The following is a 19,567-nucleotide window of genomic DNA, read 5'->3' as shown; positions in this document are numbered from 1 at the left end:
ATGGATCCACACCTCTTGTGATAAAAGGTCTGCTTAGGCATGAAATAAACATGAAACAGGTCTGTGGTGTCTGTCTATGGTATATGCACACCTATACTGTGAATATATATACTTACTAATGAAATAAACAAACACCTTGTGTGTGCAAAGACGGGTGAAGGATGCAGCAGTGTTTGTCAGGGACAGCTAAACTGACATGATAAAATGGTATTTAATGAAGGGGGGGAAACCCTTAACTGTGTGAATTAACAGAGCAAGCAGATGCTCACACATGTGCACGAAAACACACATAAACCCCACGCATACACACACGCTTACGCAAACTGTCATTTGCTCCTGTGGCCAGTGTTGGATCGAAGTGCTCAATTATTCATGCAGAATTTGGCTGATCTGTGTGTGCTGGTCTGTCTGTCTGTCTGTGTCACACACACACACACACACACACACACACACACACACACACACACACACACACACACACACACACACACACACACAGATTTGCATTCAGTTTTTATGGGTATTGAGCCTGGAGTAAATTTCAGAAGCCCCAACATCAAAAGTAGTACTTGTTCTCCAAATCTTCAAAACTGCTTATGCCTGCTATAGTAGAATTTCTACTACAACCAATTCTAACAGTTTCATTGATGTGGATAACCCAATGAGAAACCAGGCCAACCAGTGTGAGTTTTCATTGGCTGAGAATGTAGCTAGGTTGAAGACAATTTGGAAATGTAGCAGATGTCTGCATGAAAGGGAAGAGGCAGAGTCACGGCTGAGATTGTAACTTTGTTAATCCATCTGTAGAAAAAACACTGTAGAGAAAATAAATTCCACAGTTTAGCAGCCATCTCCTGAAAGAAAAATATCCCCCAAATCCCTGAAATGAAAAGTCACACAAAAACCATGCTCTCAGTAATTAGTCACACCTCCAGAATGTGACAGGCCACAGTGGCAGTGTTTGTTTTCTCTTAGTTGACAGATTATCATAATTTGACTCATAGGTAAAAAGGGTTTAAAGCTTCCAATCTTATTTAATCATTTCCACTTATAATAGAGCTTATTTTCTGCTTGTGTATTTCTGCGATCCAAGTATAAATAGGCACGAAAAGAAAAATAAATGGAAAGAAATGAGGAGGAGGTAGCATGAAAGCTTCAGACAGAGAGGAAGACAAAGCGAGTGATTCACACAGCACAGAGAGAGAAAGGAAGAGAGAAACGGAAACCGAAGGAAAAGAGAGGTGAAAAGTGACGAGAGCAAATGAGAGAGAAAAAGAGCAACCGAATAGAGCGCAGGGGATTTGGTGAGGGGTTCAGCAGGTTTTTCTCCTCGTTGGCGGAGGTCTGTAACCAGGCAGAGTTTGTCTCGTCTCCTCTGAGTTGGCAGCTACACCTGGATAATTATTCATGCTGTTCATAAAAACACTGAAACCTGCAGAATCCAGCTACTCTGAGGCCAGCGTGTCATCCCCGCCCGTGAACACACATGCATGGCACCGAAATTAAGGCTGATTATATGACTATTCCAACGACTATTTGTTATATATGTTCACATGCACAATAGTGGTGGAAAGTATATATGTATATTAAGTCAAGTACTTTACTACGTGGAAATATTTTACTTTTTATGCCACTCAATTTATTTCACAGCTATAATTACTAGTTACTTTTCAGATTGAAATTTTACAGACAAAACATATAATCAGTTCATATGATGCTTTGTTGTAAATTAAACTACCCAACAGTATATGAAGCAGTAATAATTGGCTCCACATAAGACATTGTACAAAGTACTTACATGTTAATTCACCAATAATAATGACCTAATATTTTAATATTAACACACTCTCTCTACTTCTATTTTAAGTACATTTTGTTGCTAATACTCCTGTACTTCGTCTACTCAAGCAAGATTTAGGATGCCGCATTTTGACTTGTAATAAAGTATTATCATTGTGTTTTAATGCTACTTTTAATTAGTAAATGATCTGAAGGCTTCTTCCATCACTAACTAAAACATGCACGACAAACTAAACAAAATAATAGTAAAATAATAGTGCTAATTTAGAAATTTTAAATTAATCATGAAAAATAAAAGTCATAATTGTAAACTTCTTAACCACTAGTAAATCAATGAACCTGTCCTAAAATGCATTTGATAAGGTTTTAAAATCAACCTTCTATTTCTTATTCAAATGTTCAATTCTGCCTGAAAAACCCAAAACATAGAGCAGTAAATGACTTATTCAACTTCACAAAATAACTCAATTGGATGTGAATCTCGGTTTATAGATGACCACTCAAATCAATTCAAATATAGAACACATAACTCCTTATGCAAAGATAAGAGAAAAGCAATTACTTCAGCTTTTACAAGAGCTGGATAAGCAAACAGCACTTGTCTGAGAAGTGGGTGTAGCACGACATTTCTGTTATTATTAATTCAGTCCACATGACCACAGGAGATCTGTGAGCTCCATGCAGCTTGGCTCCCACCTGCTTCAATTACAAGCCTCTCTCAAACAGGAAAAATGAGAGCGTGAGTCAGAGGTCAAACACAAAACGCCACTTTAAATTTAAGAAAAATAACTTTCTATTTCAAAGGTACATTTTCCTTCAGCATAGGCTGGAGTTCAATATTTGGAGAGGTTGATTTGACACTTTATTACATTAGTGTATGTCACAGTCTGGCACACGGTGGGCGAGTGTGTGTCTACCTGTTTATGCTCTGCCAGACTACAGAGCTATAACTACCTGCCTATTACTTAATTTATTTGCACAACGTCAAGCATCATGATGCCAAGCAGGAAGTTGAGGCCTGGTGGACTCCATGCAGAGGATATGATGTCATGGTTTGAACGCTGGCACAAAGCAGCGTGAGTTCATGGCTTCAACCTCAGTGTCCCGGCTGACAAGCAGCTAGATGATATGTAAAAAGCACAGACAGAGCGAGCATTATTTTACTCATAAATAGTGAACATATTGGGTTTGGAAAATATGAGCTGCTATTTCATTGCTGCTGTAGTTAATTTATAACCACTTTGACATTTAGTATGTGAGTTTAGTCAATGAAAATATATGTCCTACTGTGGGAAATGCATATAGATTCACACACACAAAAAAAGAAACATGCATGCAAGAAATAACAGCCGCAACGGTGGAAACTTTCCATTCTCAGACCGGCAAAGATGAGTAGAGACAAGCTTAAATCCTCTAAACAATGCAGGTAGAAGTTTAGACTTTGAAGTAGTATTCAAAGTCCTGAGCAAGAAGTCAAAGTCACAGGATGTTGTTGAGGTGGCATTGTGGCCCTGACACATTTTGCTCAGCTGTCCGCATGTGTTAGAGACTGTGTGAGACGTGATGAGGCGGGGGCGAAAAGGTGAGATGGATGGCAGCAGTGTCACTAGGTGAACACAAGTGCGCACTCATGCATACACACTTTTTTTTTTTTTCATATCGGAGCATCCCAGACAATTCAGTCAGACAGGAGAAAGCTGTGTCGAGACAATCCCTCTGCGGTAAGCCTAAATCACACGCTAACCCCTCCCCCTCCCAGAAAAACATAAACACACATAAATATGTAGAGGCCTGTGCAGACAGAGTGATATGAATATTTGAACAAGGACTGAGGCAAAAACTGGAAAGGCCATGGGTCTGGTATCACAAATACATTGTCTGCATCAGTCATGGACCAGTGAGCTGATCCCTCTGTGTGTGTGTGTGTGTGTGTGTGTGTGTGTGTGTGTGTGTGTGTGTGTGTGTGTGTGTGTGTGTGTGTGTGTGTGTGTGTGTTTGCATGCGTGTGGTTAACTCTCTTTATCTGTCTTGTGCCCATCTACTGTCTATCACTTATTTTCCCTCTCCTACCCCCTTTTTCTCTCTCCCTTTCTCCCTTACAGTCGCTAATCCTGCATGTGTTGGTGTTGATAACAAACTCAGTGGTGAGGAAAGGCTCGACGAGATAGAGAGAGCGTTGGCGCTCTAAGCCGAATGACCGCATAGGCACGCACATACACACTCACATACACAAGCACGAGCCAGTCTGACGGCACTGGATGACAGTCACAGTACAGTGGCACTAGTTGGGCCCATAATGAGACATGATATCCCCCACCCCAGAGGTCAAAAACCTCTCTATCTCTGTCTGTCTCTGGGTTAAAAGTCTTAGAGCCAAATGAAATATTCTTCAATTACTCTTGCAGGAGACACACATCATCCTTAGGCTCTTCTCTGCTCATTATATTCATAAATCCCCCAATCTCCTTCATACAGCAGTGAGAGAAAATTATTATTACAATTTTGACTCATTTTGAGACCCCCACAACCCCATTACCTTTCTTCCTCCAAATCCCCTTTGCTCCTTCGTTTCCCCTTTATCCGCTCCAGCACCCCTGAGACACAATGCACATGGACAAGTACACAGTCACACACACATTTGTACATAGGAAAAGGTATACGCACATGCACACACACACACACACACGCACACACACACACTTCTCTGGTTTGTGTTGGGGGTTATCAGTTTGATACAGGGCACTGTGATTATGTATTTTCTGTGCTCCAGTCAGAGGGAGGAGATAAGGGGCCAGCAGACTACAGCAAAGCCAGACACCACTCATCCTACATGGGGAGGGAGTGGTGGAGTGGAAGGTGTGGAGGTGACAGTGGGTGAAGACCTGTATCTTAACCTTTTGTGTGTAACCACTTTAAAACCTCTTTACCAACCTGTGGTCATGGCAATTTGGAAAAAATAAATAACACTTCTTATGTTTTTCACTTTTTTTTTCCTTTTCTTTAAAGGTTGTGAGCCAAATTTTAAGATGTTGCGAGTACATGCTGCTTCACTGAGCCACCAGGATGGATAGGCCATATGATTCTGGTTATGGAATTAAATAGCTTCCCTGTCATAAACCAGACTGTTTTATTTGCTCATACACACACAGAGAGAATGAGGTATTACCCACGGCCCAATTCTGTCAAATTTAGAGAGCATTTATCAAAGGTCCTAACTTTTTTCTGGAGAAGAACAACAAAAGCACTGAAGCGGCACGGCTGAATTAATCTACAAGACCTAAAATTAAGACCAGAAACATCCAAGTTCTGCACTTCAGAGAGACAACACATAGCTATTACAGTCTCCAAATATACCTCTTTTCATCTCTGACACATACTTCAACAGTCTCTCCATTTGTTATGTCTTTGGCCCCTCTCTCTCTCTCTCTCTCTCTCTCTCTCTCTCTCTCTCTCTCTCTCTCTCTCTCTCTCTCTCTCTCTCTCTCCCTCTCTCTCTCCCGAGGGTGGGAACTTGTACACACAAAAAAGGCATTTTGAGGCCCACAGTGTCTTAGGGCAGCGATAGGCTGATGTATGAGGAGGGGCATTGTGGGTAGGCATGACAAGCAAAGGGAAGCCATCAGTGGGACATCTAAGGCTTGGGGAATGAAGGCTCTCTGGCACCCAGAGCTGCTCTCAAACACTGGCTCCCTGATAGAGCCGACCTTGGACTTAATCACTACCAGAAGAAAAGAGCACCGCTTGACAGGAAGATGGAGAGAGAAGAGGGTGTGAGAGAGAAAGAGAGAGATAGAGAGAGAAAAATAACACACGAGTAAAAGAGAAGGAAAAAGAGATACATAGAGAGAGTGACAATGACCAAGAGCAGAAAGAGACTGGACAGAGAAAGAGATGTAAACAGGTAACACTGTTCAAAGAGATGGATAATGACTCTGTTGGTGTGATCGAGGATGCCTGAGAAGCAGAGGGAGAGCACAGAAAATACAGTACAGTATGTTGTCCCCTTCTAAAATACACAAAGTCCATTTCTTTAAAGACACAAACACACACACACATCTTACACTCAAGCTGGCAGAGTGAAGCCTTCCAACCTTTAAATAACGGCCAGCGCCACTTCCACCTACAGTATTTGGCTTGTCACAGGCATGACTAAAGGATAATCTCATCCACAAGAAAACACATAAAGTTCTCAAATTAGCTGCTGAGAGAGAGCGCCAAATCACTGAAAGCTCTGGGACACACACAAAGCCTCCACCCCAACTTGTTTTGTATCCATTACACAGCCTTGTGACAAGCCTTATCAATAAAACTATTGTTAATGTCAAGATAGCTTTGAGCTAGCTTTGAGCTTCAATCTCAACACCATAAATAAAATCCCTGGCACAGCAACATAAAAGCCCACATCAGAGACATGTTTGAGCTTAAAATCATCTCAGTTTTTGTTTTGACATTTAAAGCCGTGTGTAATGTTTGATTTCCAACAAGTAAGGAAAGTGTTAGAAAGATTGTTTCTGGCTGGCTTTATTCTTTCAGCCAGCCAGCAGAAATCTTGATTTTGCCTTTTAGTCACTAACAAGATGATGATTAGCAAACGGCACCTGGCTACAAATATTGAGTTGTGTTGCACATCACAGAGGAACCACACAGCTCCTGTAGGACTGAAACACTGAAAAGCCATTAGAGGAGCATAAATGCCACAGCTTTACAGTTACTCTACAGACCATCTGCATCGAGCTCGGCACCATGGGTGGCCTATTTCAACCATCAGCTCACTTGATTAAGAAAATACAATTTGAATTGATTTCCTCACACACTAATTTGTGAGGTCGGTATGAAAAAATATTAATCTGAAATGAGTGTGTATGAGAGAAGTTAATAAAAGTAATGGATTTTCTCTAGTTTTTTTCTGGTGATAGGTGAATAGCAAGTGAGGAGGTTGGGAAGATTATCAGAGAGAGAGAGAGAGAGAGAGAAATCGAGGAAGAAAAGAAGTGGGAGGGAGTGTGTGATAATCGAACAAGCAAGGAGCACTGCAGTCCTGAAATCGCATGCAGGTCCACGGAGTCATCAGAAATGCAACGATTCTAAACGCGAGAATATGATTTTCAATCGACACTGGATGGGACCAAGTGGGAATGAATGAGAGGAGGAATCAACTGCTAAACGAGATAATTACTGTCAGAGATTATAAGGGAAGGAGAGAGGAAGTAGAGAGACAGAGGCAGGGAGGGACTCTCAGAAATCATGGCTGAAATGACAGAAACTAACAGATATGATTTGACTCTAAATCTGTACAGACAAAATGAATGTGGTTAAAATATTATCCTTTAAACATTTCTGCCTCATAAAGATTCATAAATCATTATCAACTATCTTCAGAAATAATCAGTTTTAAACAGTTTTCACCCCTTCAGTGTACTTGCATTTGTATTAGCAGCTGAAGCATTTCGGAAGATGCTCCCTCAGTGAAAGATTGGTGTAATGGATAGCCCGACTGATATGGGAATTTTTTAGGGCTGCAACAACGAATCGACAAAATCGATAAAATTTGATTATTAAAAAAGTTGGCAACGAATTTCATTATCGATTCGTTGTATCAATATGCTCAGTCGCGGAGATAAAAAAAATAAATTGAGTTGAGCGCAGAGCGGAGCAGCGCAGAGCGGAGCAGCGCAGAGCAGCGCAGAGCAGCGCAGCGCGAAAGAAAAGAAAAAAGAGCAGAGAGGGGGTAGAGGAAATACGGAGAGAGACCGGAGAGACCCGTAACGTTGTTCTGAAACACATGGCGGAGGCAGAGAAATCAGTACGACCTAAGTCATCCAAGGTGCGGGAGCATTTCACACTAAATAAATCCAAAACGTGTTAATTGCAAAATAAGCACAAGCGACACGGCATGGCACGGGCGCACCACGGTGATGATTCAGCACCTAAAACGTAAACATGTTGGAGTCCTTGATGAGGAGGAAGGGAGTTCAACAGCAGGGTAAAGTCACTACAGAATCCTACTTTTGTTTCGTTTTGAAGTGAGGAACGTAACGTCCCTCTTCTGGTGCTGGTGTGGTGTTTACTCGTTATCCAGCATGACAAGCTAGTGTTAGCTCGTTAATAACAGTAGTAAAGCAGGGGTGGTATAATTCGCAAGACTAAAGACACGTTTTTATTCACTCGCATTTTTTGGCCCATTCATTTTTCAATCTATTGTCATGTATATATTCTGTGCTTTGTCCCATATCAGTTATTGTTGACAAATATATTTGTGTGTGTTGTACTTTTTAATTTCATTTTAAAGTTCTTTTATAGCACTTGGTCATCTTAAGCTGTGTTTAAATGTGGTTACAAATGAACTTAACTCGCACTTACTACAATGATGGTAATAATTTAATGAATGAGCTTCAAGTGTGTGTGTGTGTGTGTGTGTGTGTGTGTGTGTGTTGTCTGTATCTGCTCTTTGCGTTACTTACCTTTACACAACTATTAACTAAAACAACAAGTATGTATGTAAGTATGTATTGAGTTGATGTAAATTAATGCTTTTTTGCTTTTTGATCCGATTCATCGATTAATCGAAAAAATAATCTATAGATTAATCAATTATTAAAATAATCATTAGTTGCAGCCCTAGAATTTTTCCACTGATTTTAAGTGTGTGTCAGCAGTGACTGACACGCAGTTAGACACCCCCACCTGGCCCTGACTGGTGCATCTGAACAGGGAGCTGTGGATTTTTGCAAATCACACTACAGGCTGTAGGTGGTGCCAGAGGAGCCGGATTTTTTTTTTAAATTACCTGCTTCATGTAGTTCTACTCAAACATAGTTTTATAAGTCTTACCTACTGCACCTTTAACACATAACATTAACATTTTTTATCCTTTAAAGAGTAACCTGATAATCTTGTTTGTGCTGAACTCCAGTAGTTTATCTAACTTAGTTTAACTTAAGTAATGTAGAAGCGTACCAGGGTGTGTCAGTACAATGTGACGTAAATGTTGGGTGTGGTTACAGGTGTATCACTTCTGACCAAAGATTCTCTATAACTAAAGATAGTGCATTACCGCTGCCCCAATGGTATGAAACGGTAGACATGTCCTGTCTCCCAATTGGGCGTGGCCTTGTTTGTAGGTGTAGTGAACGTCCTGAGGATGGATGAAAAGTTATAATGGCATAATGTATTCATATTTTCTTTTGCCAACATTGGATATTTACTAAGCTAAAAGCCATATTTAGCAATACAAAAATAAGTTATTGGTGGCGTTCATGCAGTTGGTTGACTTTAGCCTATTCGTGTTGCCAGATCTCCCGAGTTTGTTGCTGAGACAGAAACAGGTCTTGACAAAAGTTAATTTTTTCCTGATTTTTCCATCTGAAAAATGCCATTTGAGTGCAAGAATGTTTGGGAGATATGTGGCTTGTGAAAAATGGGTCCTATATTTACTGATTTACTAATCTGTGTTCACAGTAACTTCTCCCATTGAAATACATCATCATACAATCGTCAATACACTCAGGACCTGCCGCTAGTCTTCTAAAGAGGCGTGGCAGTGGTGATACCCTCATGACAAAGATACAGGCAATTACTCCCCAGAGTTGGGGCATCTTGTTTCTAAACCGTTTCTGTTTATCAGTGAATTTGGATGTGTTAAGGATGTGAATATATAATATTTACTGAAAGGGAAACTTTACACTTATCAGTGCTCTCTCGAAGACAAACTATGTAATGGTTTCCAAACTACCTTGAACACATCTTTGACATTGTTGTATTGTAATTTTGTTGGTGGTCTATAGCTCTATAAGAAGGTATTACAAATACACTCAGTGGCCACTTTATTAAGAACACCTGTACAGTTTACACTACATGTATATATTCAATTATATGTTTATGATTGAGGTCATAGTTAAAGGTGGGGTTGTACTGCACTGCTAACCTCAATGCTAAACAATACAATTTAACACTTATATGACAGTGTCAACAAAAACTTCACATTTATTGTATTGGATTGCATTAGAGGTTAGGTGTTATACAAATGCATAATTGGTATCTACTAGGGCTGCAACAACGAATCGATAAAATCGATAAAATTCGATTATTAAAAAAGTTGGCAACGAATTTCATTATCGACTCGTTGTGTCGCACGACACGCCACTCAGTCGCGGAGATAACAGCAATTGAGTTGAGTGCCGCGCGGAGTGAAAGAAAAAAAAAGAGCAGAGCGGAGTAGAGGAAATACAGAGAGAGACTGGAGAGACCCTTAACATTGTTCTGAAACACATGGCGGAGGCAGAGAAATCAGTACGACCTAAGTCATCCAAGGTGCGGGAGAATTCACACTAAATAAATCGAAAACGTGTTAATTGCAAGATAAGCAAAAGCGACACGGCATGGCACGGGCGCACCACGGTGATGATTCAGCACCTAAAACGTAAACATGGTGGAGTCCTTGATGAGGAGGAAGGGAGTTCAACAGCAGGGTAAAGTCACTACAGAATCCTACTTTTGTTCCGTTTTGAAGTGAGGAACGTAACGTCCCTCCAGTGGTGCTGGTGTGGTGTTTACTCGTTATCCAGCTGACTAGCATGACAAGCTAGCGTTAGCTCGTTAATAACAGTAGTAAAGCAGGACTAAAGACACGTTTTTATTCACTCGCCTTTTTCGGCCCATTCATTTTTCAATCTATTGTCATGTATATTCTGTGCTTTGTCCCATATCAGTTATTGTTGACAAATATATTTGTGTGTGTTGTACTTTTTAATTTCATTTTAAAGTTATTTTATAGCACTTGGTCATCTTAAGCTGTGTTTAAATGTGGTGTACAAATGAACTTAACTCGCACTTACTACAATGATGGTAATAATTTAATGAATGAGCTTCAAGTGAACGTGTGTGTGTGTGTGTGTGTGTGTGTGTGTGTGTGTGTGTGTGTGTGTGTGTGTGTGTGTGTGTGTGTGTGTGTGTGTGCTCTTTGGGTTACTTACCTTTACACAACTATTAACTAAAACAACAAGTATGTAAGTATGTATTTAGTTGATGTAAATTAATGCTTTTTTTTTTTTATCCGATTCATCGATTAATCGAAAAAATAATCAACAGATTAATCGATTATTAAAATAATCGTTAGTTGCAGCCCTAGTATCTACGTGTGTGTGTGTGTGTGTGTGTGTGTGTGTGTGTAGTTGTGTCATATCTGCAGCATTTATGTGTGTATGCATCTGTGTGTTATTTTTGTTGTGTCAAGTTGGTCAAGATGGAAAATATGGTTCCGTATCCATCTCTGGTATCTGTCTTGTTAAAACTCATAGCCGCAATTTTAAAATAAAGCAAGTTATTTTTTAGTTGAAACAAAACTGCAGCTTTAATATATATATTACACATTATATATTAATATTATCAGAATAATTAACTCGCTCATCTGAACTCCTAAAACTTCACCTTGGTTAATACTGTAATAAATAATAATGAGGTGTGCGACTGTGCGTGTGGGCGGATGTGTACGCGTCCACCTCCAGGTATGCTAATGCTGTTATGACTGGCTGGCTTCATTACTGTCTGTCAACAACACACTGGCCAAGGTCAGCGGAGGCTGCAGAGATGATAGGGGGCCAAAACCAAGAGCACAAATTAATCTGCTGTTTAATCTAATAATGCAGCGTGGCATCGAGTGTCTCAGTCCTATTAACACAACTGTAATTGCATTTGAGGAGGAATGGGCGCACGCAGCCCACAAGGGTATGTTCCTACTTGCGTGTACACCCAAGTACATCAAACACATATCGAATTGTACTACACACTCACACATAGGTGCACACATACACATTCTAGATGGATGTTATGCTGGGAAAGGAAATAAATGAGAAGAGAAGCAAGGTGCAGTATTTCCTGGTGAATTCAATCCAAGCAATCACTGTGTGAGTGCATGTGTGTCCATGTTTATAGGGCACGGAACATCTTAAAACCACGGAGCCCTTCTCATTAGCATGGTAATATCCAAACAGCAGGGTGTAGTCAGAACAGCAGCAGAGTATTATTAGGATTCATCTCATTAGGCTTTCATGAGATTTAAAAGTTAACACGAAATAACTTCAAAACTAAGTCTGAGATAAAAACACAGCGAGATCCTGAGTTTATTCTCCAAAAGTTAATTTTACCCCCTGGAGACAATGCATGGCCGGCAGCAATGTGGAGAGCTGGCCCACGGTAACAGGATTAGACAAAAAACCTTAGTCACGCTAAAACTTCTGTTGACATTTACTGGTACAAGTAAATACTTAAAAAAACTGAAACTGAAATTAACCTTTTAACAGTGCTGGAGGATCTATCTTCACTTTTACCTTAAGTAAACACAAGATGGTCAAGAAGGTCCAAGGAACAACATCAGTGTGTGATACTTACCGCAGTGAGATGGATGACTCCCTGAGAGGTCACCGGGCATCCCATGAAGCCAACAAACTGCAGCTCAGGACAATGCTCTGCAACCGCTCGCACGGACCGATCAGTGACCTGGAGAATAGAACAGCAGGGAGAAGAGAGTTTACATTAGTATCCCAGGTAAGAAACCATAGCTAAAATAGTTGCAACTATAATTCATGAAGTGGTTCGGGGCCTTCTGCATAATACAAATTTGATTGAATTCATTCACAGGTTGAATATGTTTCACTCATTCACATTTCCATGATCAATACATGACATTCATGAGGAAAAGACATCTAAAAGTCTGTTTTTCTTTCCCTCGGTTGGATAGTTCGCTGTGGGGAAAGCTGAACTTGCCAGCAATTTGCGAGTTTTGCGTTTGTCGAACAGCAGAGAAAAGGAGGATCACAGAAGGAGAGGAGCGGGAGGAGGATAACGGACAAAACAGCTAAAAGAGCATAATTGCCAAGCAGCGTGGGCGTCGACCTATGATGGATGGGCCATCCCCTATCCTTCACCCAGCTGTCTACTAACAGCTCATAATGGATCAGAGATCAATAGGGAAGCAGAACATTTTCACAAGCTTCCACTGTAGTCATCAATGTGGGCATTGATAGCTACTTCGCCTACCTCATCACACTCAACACTGCAACAATAAGTGGGAGATTGTTTGCCTTCTCTGAAGGCCTCCTCAGTGCATCCTCAAAGTCTTTATCCATCACAAAGACAAAATAAGATCATAAGAAGAAGAGAGACAGAACAGAGAGAATGGACTCTAAGCTGTGATTAACTGGGAAAACAAAGAACAAACATGAAAGAACATTAGAGAACAAAAAATCCCTTTTTTAGGCATCCCTGTCAAAATCTTCAATGTTTTTTTATGAAATTCCCTAAAAGCAAGTCAGGCACTAATTACATTTGAATACATGGAAAAAGCACATCAAATAGTGATGGATGCATTAAAACCTTTTCTTATCAATTTAAACATATTTGAAAATAAAAGTCAAAAGACAAAGTGTACTTGGACTGAAATCTACCTCTGACATGTTTTGAACAGTAAATGAAAGAATGTTAACATGCCTGAACGTTACTGTTGTAATGTTAAATATGAAATACTGAGAGCAGAGAAATCCGGAAGTAACACTTGAATACAAGGAGACAAAAGAGGCATATTGTAAACAATGTCCATGTACCATTAAGGTAACATTAAAACAATAATTAGCTAGCTAAATTAACTATTCTGGCATAATCACTTGTTTTCTCAGACACACTTAGTGTACAAAATGCAACTAAATTAGAAAGCATTTCTGTAGAGCTAAGTGAAACTCAATATCTTAAATGTGCAATTATATATGTGCTAGTTGTGTTGGTGGACTTTGGATTTCCTTATTCGTTCTTCTGTTTCCGATGCAAAAGGGTGATTCTGAACAGTCTAACAATCATTAGGCATAATGCAGGAAGGTTTCCAAACAGCGTATCAACCACTGCTCCTCCTAAGGAGCTGTATTTACTGCACATTGACAAGATAATTCATTAGCCAGTTAAACTGGAGTTGTAGTGTTTAGCTGTACAACAACAGAAATGTTGTACAGTTACAGATCAGAGTAAGACAGATGTCTAAAATTGTAATGGTTGCTAAACCATTGATTTATAGAGTATTACATAATTCAATAACCGTGCCTGGAACAACAGTTTTGCTTTCATGATCAAATTTTTTTTAACTTGTACATTTAGGTTTGTACCTGTAAATTATGTGTTAGAGACCTCATATTATGCTCATTTTCAGGTTCATAATTGTATTTAGAGGTTGTACTAGAATAGGTTTACATGGTTTGATTTTCAAAAAAACACATTTTTGTTGTACTGCACATTGCTGCAACTCCTCTTTTCACCCTGTTTTGAGCTCTCCGTTTTAGCTACCGAGTGAGGCATCTCACTTCTATTCCATCGTTGTTGGGAGTCGCACATGCGCAGTAGCTAGGTAAGGACTACTAGCCAGTCAGAAGCAGAGTAGGGCGGGGCCTGACAAGCATATGATCCAAAACAAACCCACTTCAGCCGGTAACCTATGGCTTTGGCTCAGCCGTACAACCTAGACTGGAGCTAGTTTCAGAGTAAGTTATTTAAATGTTAACAAATTGGTCTTTCATACTTTTCTTTTGTCTGCACTGTCTCCTGAACATGGCGATACAACTATCTGAACTCTTCGGGCCTCCGCTTAACTAGCATGGTTTGAGGGCGTGCCACACTAGCAGCTAGGCGAGCATTATAACGTGTTACAAAGTGACGCACGTTCGTCACGAAGTGAAGGCTGGACTACAATAGAGCTGTTTGGAGCAGTTCGTGAACAGTGTTTTCTGTGGGATATGGTAACTCCCTTTGGGGTGGACTTTGGGCTTTTTCACTTAACCAACCTATAACATGCACAAAAAAAGATATATAACACAATAAAGGAAAGGGGAAAAGCCAAAAAGCATAATATGAGCACTTTAAAAGATGGCCAGATTTTGAACACAGAGCTTTGTAAAGAAAACTGATCACAAAAGAGAGGTTTTGAGATTCTAGCTCAATATTGGCTTTATAGAACCAGGTTAAGAACACTTCAACATGTAATGTTTAAATATGTATAAACCCTAGAAAGGATGTGATGAAGATAGATGGAAGGTAGAAGCTTGCAAGCTGGGAACTGAATGCACAAACTTGAAAGACAGTTTACAGACTTAAAAAGGTGATCCTGCAACCAAAGACTTAAATATGAAAGCTTTCAACAGAGTATACAGGTATACACGTACAAGTTTACAAAACTAAGATTACAGGAGCAACACCGTATTTACGTAACGACTGATATGATATTCCGTATAGTTTTTGGTTACAGGTGATGAGCGCACCAATGTTACGTTGTGCTATGCTTTAGCCTATTCCTTTTAGAGCTACATATTTGGGTTGATATATTTGTTTGGTTTTGATGCAAGAGACAGAGTTGCACTGCTAGTGGATGTCACACTGCCAGGGACACAAAAGCCTCACTTCTGTTCAGCCACAGCCTGGTGTGTTCATAGATCCATTTGACGCCCTACCTAGTAACACTGATCACACCACTACTTGTAAGCCTTGCTCTTTACTGATTACTATACTATTACTATATCTCACTCTAATGTTGCCTCCCCCTCTGTCTTTCTATTACACCCTGTCTCACTGCCTTCCTCCCCCCTTCAAGTGTACCTTAAAGGTTACTGAGTCGGAGAGAAAGATGGAATACCCAGTGAGACAGCGAGAGGAAAGAGAAGTCACGAAAAGAAAGAACAAGGTGTCCATTTATCTTTCACCAAGTATGGCTTATCTGGGTAAAACACCTTCATATAACTCTGGTGAAGCTCAAAGGTATGTTTCTCACCTTATCACAAAGGAGCCAAAGTGCTTGTAAAGTGCAAAATGGTTCATAAAGGAAAGTGACCAGTCACAGTTGAGGCAGTGGAAATAAGTTTTGAGCAGCAATGAACAAGACAGTGGTACCATCTACTGTATGACATTTTGTCTAAAATGTTTTAGGTTACTACTTTTATTCTGCCCAAAAACTGAAATGAATTTCTTTCAATTCAAGTTGTGTTCTCAGTCAGGGGAGGGCATTGATGCTTTGTACCATTTTTTGCCATGCTCAGCTTTATGAATTTGAATCCCTTTGGACTTCCTATAGTCTCACATTGCCAGACCTATCTCCACAGCGCTGCGGAGGAAGGTCTGGCTAGTCTACACAACATTCCTGGATAGGAGAAAAACGTGCTCTGGTTTATTGGCATTTTTTAAACCAATCACAATCGTCTTGGGTGGTGCTAAGTGCTGGACGCAGGTACAGTGCCTTTTCAAAAGAGCCTCGGGAAGGAACTTGTTTTGGTGGAACGTGCACGTAGGGAGGCGAGCTTTGGGTTTAAATGGCTGTCAAGTGTGTGATGAGAATTTTACTCAAAAAAAAGATAAATATGTCGGTTTTAGCTAGGAGGATGTTTCCTGAATCGACCGGAGTTTAGAATGCCAACAAAAAGAAAGCGGAAGGTGAGGAACATCTGGCCGAAAATGAGGAACATCTGGTGGAACCTCCGGCGGCACAGGAACTATCCCGTAAATGAAATGTCATATATAGACTAGACTTCCTGTAACTTTTCTTCTAGCGCCCCCATAAGGTTAAAGTTTTAATACTTTGGTTTATGACCAAATACTTGCAAAGTAGCCTCAACTGTACTTTGTGTTTTGTGCTAATTAGCTAAATGTTTGCATGCTTACATGCTGAAATAAGATGGGAAACATGGTAAACATTATATCAGCTGAACATTAGCGTGCTGGCATTGTCACTGTGAGCATGTTAGCATTTAGCTCAAATGACAGCTGTGCCTAAAAATACCCTCACATAGCTGCTAGTGTGGCTGTAGACTAATAATCTTGTTAATATATGAACGTCTGGATTGCTATGCAGTGAGGTTAAGTTCACAAATGCATTGCACACAGTATAAGTTATTCTTCAGTTCTTTTTAACCACAGTGGGGATGTTAAGGAAACGTCGAGTTTGTGAGGGAGTTGTGTATGGTTGAACATAATCCTCCCTCTTTCCATCTGTATTTTAAGCCAATAACAAAAAGTAATAAAACTTTCACCCAAAACAGAACTGTTCATGGACACAGCTGTGTGTACCAGTTGTAGCAACTAACTGTACTTGCTGGCTTTGTACATCATTTTTTTTCAGAGCAATCAATAACTGGATGCACCTTAAAATTCTGCACCTCAGGTTTGGACCTACCACACAACTCCCTGCAGTTAGAAAAGATTAACTGAAGGTGAGTCAGCGCTCCCACTCTGAGACACTGATGCATATGGAACCTGATCTGCTGGGCCAGGTGGAGATAGGGGGGAGAGTAAAGTGGAGTTGTCTTTTTGAGTATGAAACTTGGAAGAAAAAAAAAAAAACCTCCAGAAGGACCAGTCCAAGCTAAGCAGCTGGCAGGTGAAGTGAGCTGGCCGGAGCTCCTCCCAACACGTCCTTGGCCAAAAAACCATCAAGGAAAACATTTTCAGGTTGACTACCAGCAGAATCAAAAATCTACACACCACTGTGCTACTTAAATCCAAACCGTCTGCGAGGGAAGCAAACGAACATGTGTCCATGCATGCGTGTGCGCGTGCGAAAGCAAAAGAGACAAAAAGGAAAGAGAGCAGGTTACACAGCTACAGTAACTCTCAGCAGGTGAGAGGGGACAGAGGAGAAAAAATAAAATCCCACTAGAGCAGAACAGGCCAGGAGGGCATGTACCATATCAAATTAAGTGTGTGTGTGTGTGTGTGTGTGTGTGTGTGTGTGTGTGTGTGTGTGTGTGTGTGTGTGTGTGTGTGTGTGTGTGTGTGTGTGTGTGTATGTGTCCAACCACATGGGTATGTAACTAAGATTTGTCTCCAACCCACAAACACAAAACCTGGCCCAAATTTCTCTTTGCTACCCCCACCTTTCCCTCAACCTTTCATGCACTTTGATTTAAAAACATGAAAAGAGACATGGCAGGGCTTTGGAGAAGAAGTGGCTAGCCAAGAGAGGCCTTAAAGCCTTTTAGAAGTGATCTGGTTTAATGGTCTCTGGGTGAAGGAGGTAAGGAAAGCAGAAAAAAGCGGGCTGGAATGGTGGAAATGCTGCAGTCATAAAGATAGCCTTTGTGTGTGTGTGTGTGTGTGTGTGTGTGTGTGTGTGTGTGTCTGTCTTAAAGAGCTGGAAGGTAATTGTTGAGAGTGCTGTTGTAGCAAAAAGGGGTAATGCTGTATGTGAGTGTGTGGTTTTTGTCTGGCGGTATTTTCTTACAAAACGCTGGGGCAGCACCCAGGGGCCACTTCTCATCCAATAAGGGCATTTAAGCTTGTCAATATCGTCTATCATACGACTCATTTGACTCCATCAAACGAACAGGCAGAAGAGATGTAGATAGAGAAAGACCAGAGCAGATTGCCATTCATCCCTTTCATCCTTTGTTCAATAGTTTTCTCCCTCCCACCTACTAAAGTTTTACATCCCTCCCTCACTTAAAAACTGGCCGATTCTCTGGCCTGGGTTGGCTCAGTGGTAGAGCAGGCACACATATACTGAGAGGTTTATGCCTCGACGCAGAGGTCCAGGGTTTGAATCCCACCTGTGACGATTTCCTACATGTCTTCCCCCTCTCTCTCTCCCCTTTCTCACCTAGCTGTCCTATCAATTAAAGGCGGAAAAGCCCAAAAAATAATCTTAAAAAAAAAACACTATCCCTCACATCATTAATTGTGTTCCGTCTTTCTTTAATTTCTTCCTTTGCGCGTGATCTACCCACACCCACACACACACACACACACACACACACACGCACGCGCGCGCACACACACACACAACACACATTCAGGTGAAGCTGGTTTCATCAGTGAGAGAGATGGCAGGGATTGTGGAGGGCAGGCACACTGTCATTTGTCTATGTTTGAAACTCTGATACACAATCACATAAACACACACCCACAAAAAAATTAATTCATCCGACACACTCAAACAGACACAGACACAGCAATAACTAAAATAAAATTTGCCCAAAATAACTACTGAACTTTTTTTTTCTTTTTACTTTTTTTTTTTTTTTTGAAGATTATTTTTTGGGCTTTTTCTGCCTTTATTTTGATAGGACAGCTAGGTGAGAAAGGGGAGAGAGTGGAGGAAGACATGCAGGAAATTGTCACAGGTCGGATTCGAACCCTGGACCTCTGCGTCGAGGCATAAACCTCTCAGTATATGTGTGCCTGCTCTACCACTGAGCCAACCCGGCCACACAACTACTGAACTTTTAAACTTTTTTTCTTTCATTGCCAACTGGAGCTAGTCGATCCTCGATAGACCTCCCATCCAGCTGTGGCTGATGGGTGACCAGCCAAAAATCTGAGAGAGAGAGTTTGGAAGTTGCCCAGAATCAATTCAGCCTAAGTTACATTCTACTGTTTGCCAGCAATAACTCAAACAAGAGTAGACAGCATCATTACGTTGCTAAGCTTTAACAACATGAAGAATTTGGTCATCTGCACCAAGGAAAGGATGCAGCCTTTCCTTGGTGCAACTCAAGTGTAGACTGCAAAGGTCTTCTACATAGTCATCTAGATGTTTTTTTAGTTTTTAAAAGTATTGTAGCATTTTTATAGCATCAAATAACTAATAAAAAAGAAAAACACTTGAACATACATCAATGTGATCAGAACTATCTAAAATGACAGAAACCATTTCTGGGGGGATATTATTTGAGGTGTACTTTGATTTTTTAGTTGTCCTATACACTAACATGGAGGGGGTGGGATTTTCAGACGCTAAACACTCCACGGG

The 19,567-nt window shown here is 40.6% G+C and overlaps 1 protein-coding gene across 4 annotated transcripts in view; it reads right to left on the bottom strand.

The window, feature by feature from the left end:
* Positions 1 to 19,567, bottom strand: part of fbxl17 (F-box and leucine-rich repeat protein 17) — a 240,534-nt gene that overhangs the window by 144,034 nt on the left and 76,933 nt on the right. For all 4 annotated transcript variants that reach the window (XM_031305466.2, XM_031305467.2, XM_031305468.2 and 1 more), the window contains exon 7: positions 12,187 to 12,294. In XM_031305466.2, the coding sequence (XP_031161326.1) occupies positions 12,187 to 12,294 (108 nt within the window). The remainder of the gene's footprint in view (positions 1 to 12,186; positions 12,295 to 19,567) is intronic.

This window comes from Sander lucioperca, chromosome 2 (assembly GCF_008315115.2).
Source record: "Sander lucioperca isolate FBNREF2018 chromosome 2, SLUC_FBN_1.2, whole genome shotgun sequence".
Lineage (NCBI taxonomy): Eukaryota > Metazoa > Chordata > Actinopteri > Perciformes > Percidae > Sander > Sander lucioperca.
The sequence above is the reverse complement of the archived record's forward strand: the minus strand, read 5'-3'. Positions and strand labels throughout refer to the sequence as shown.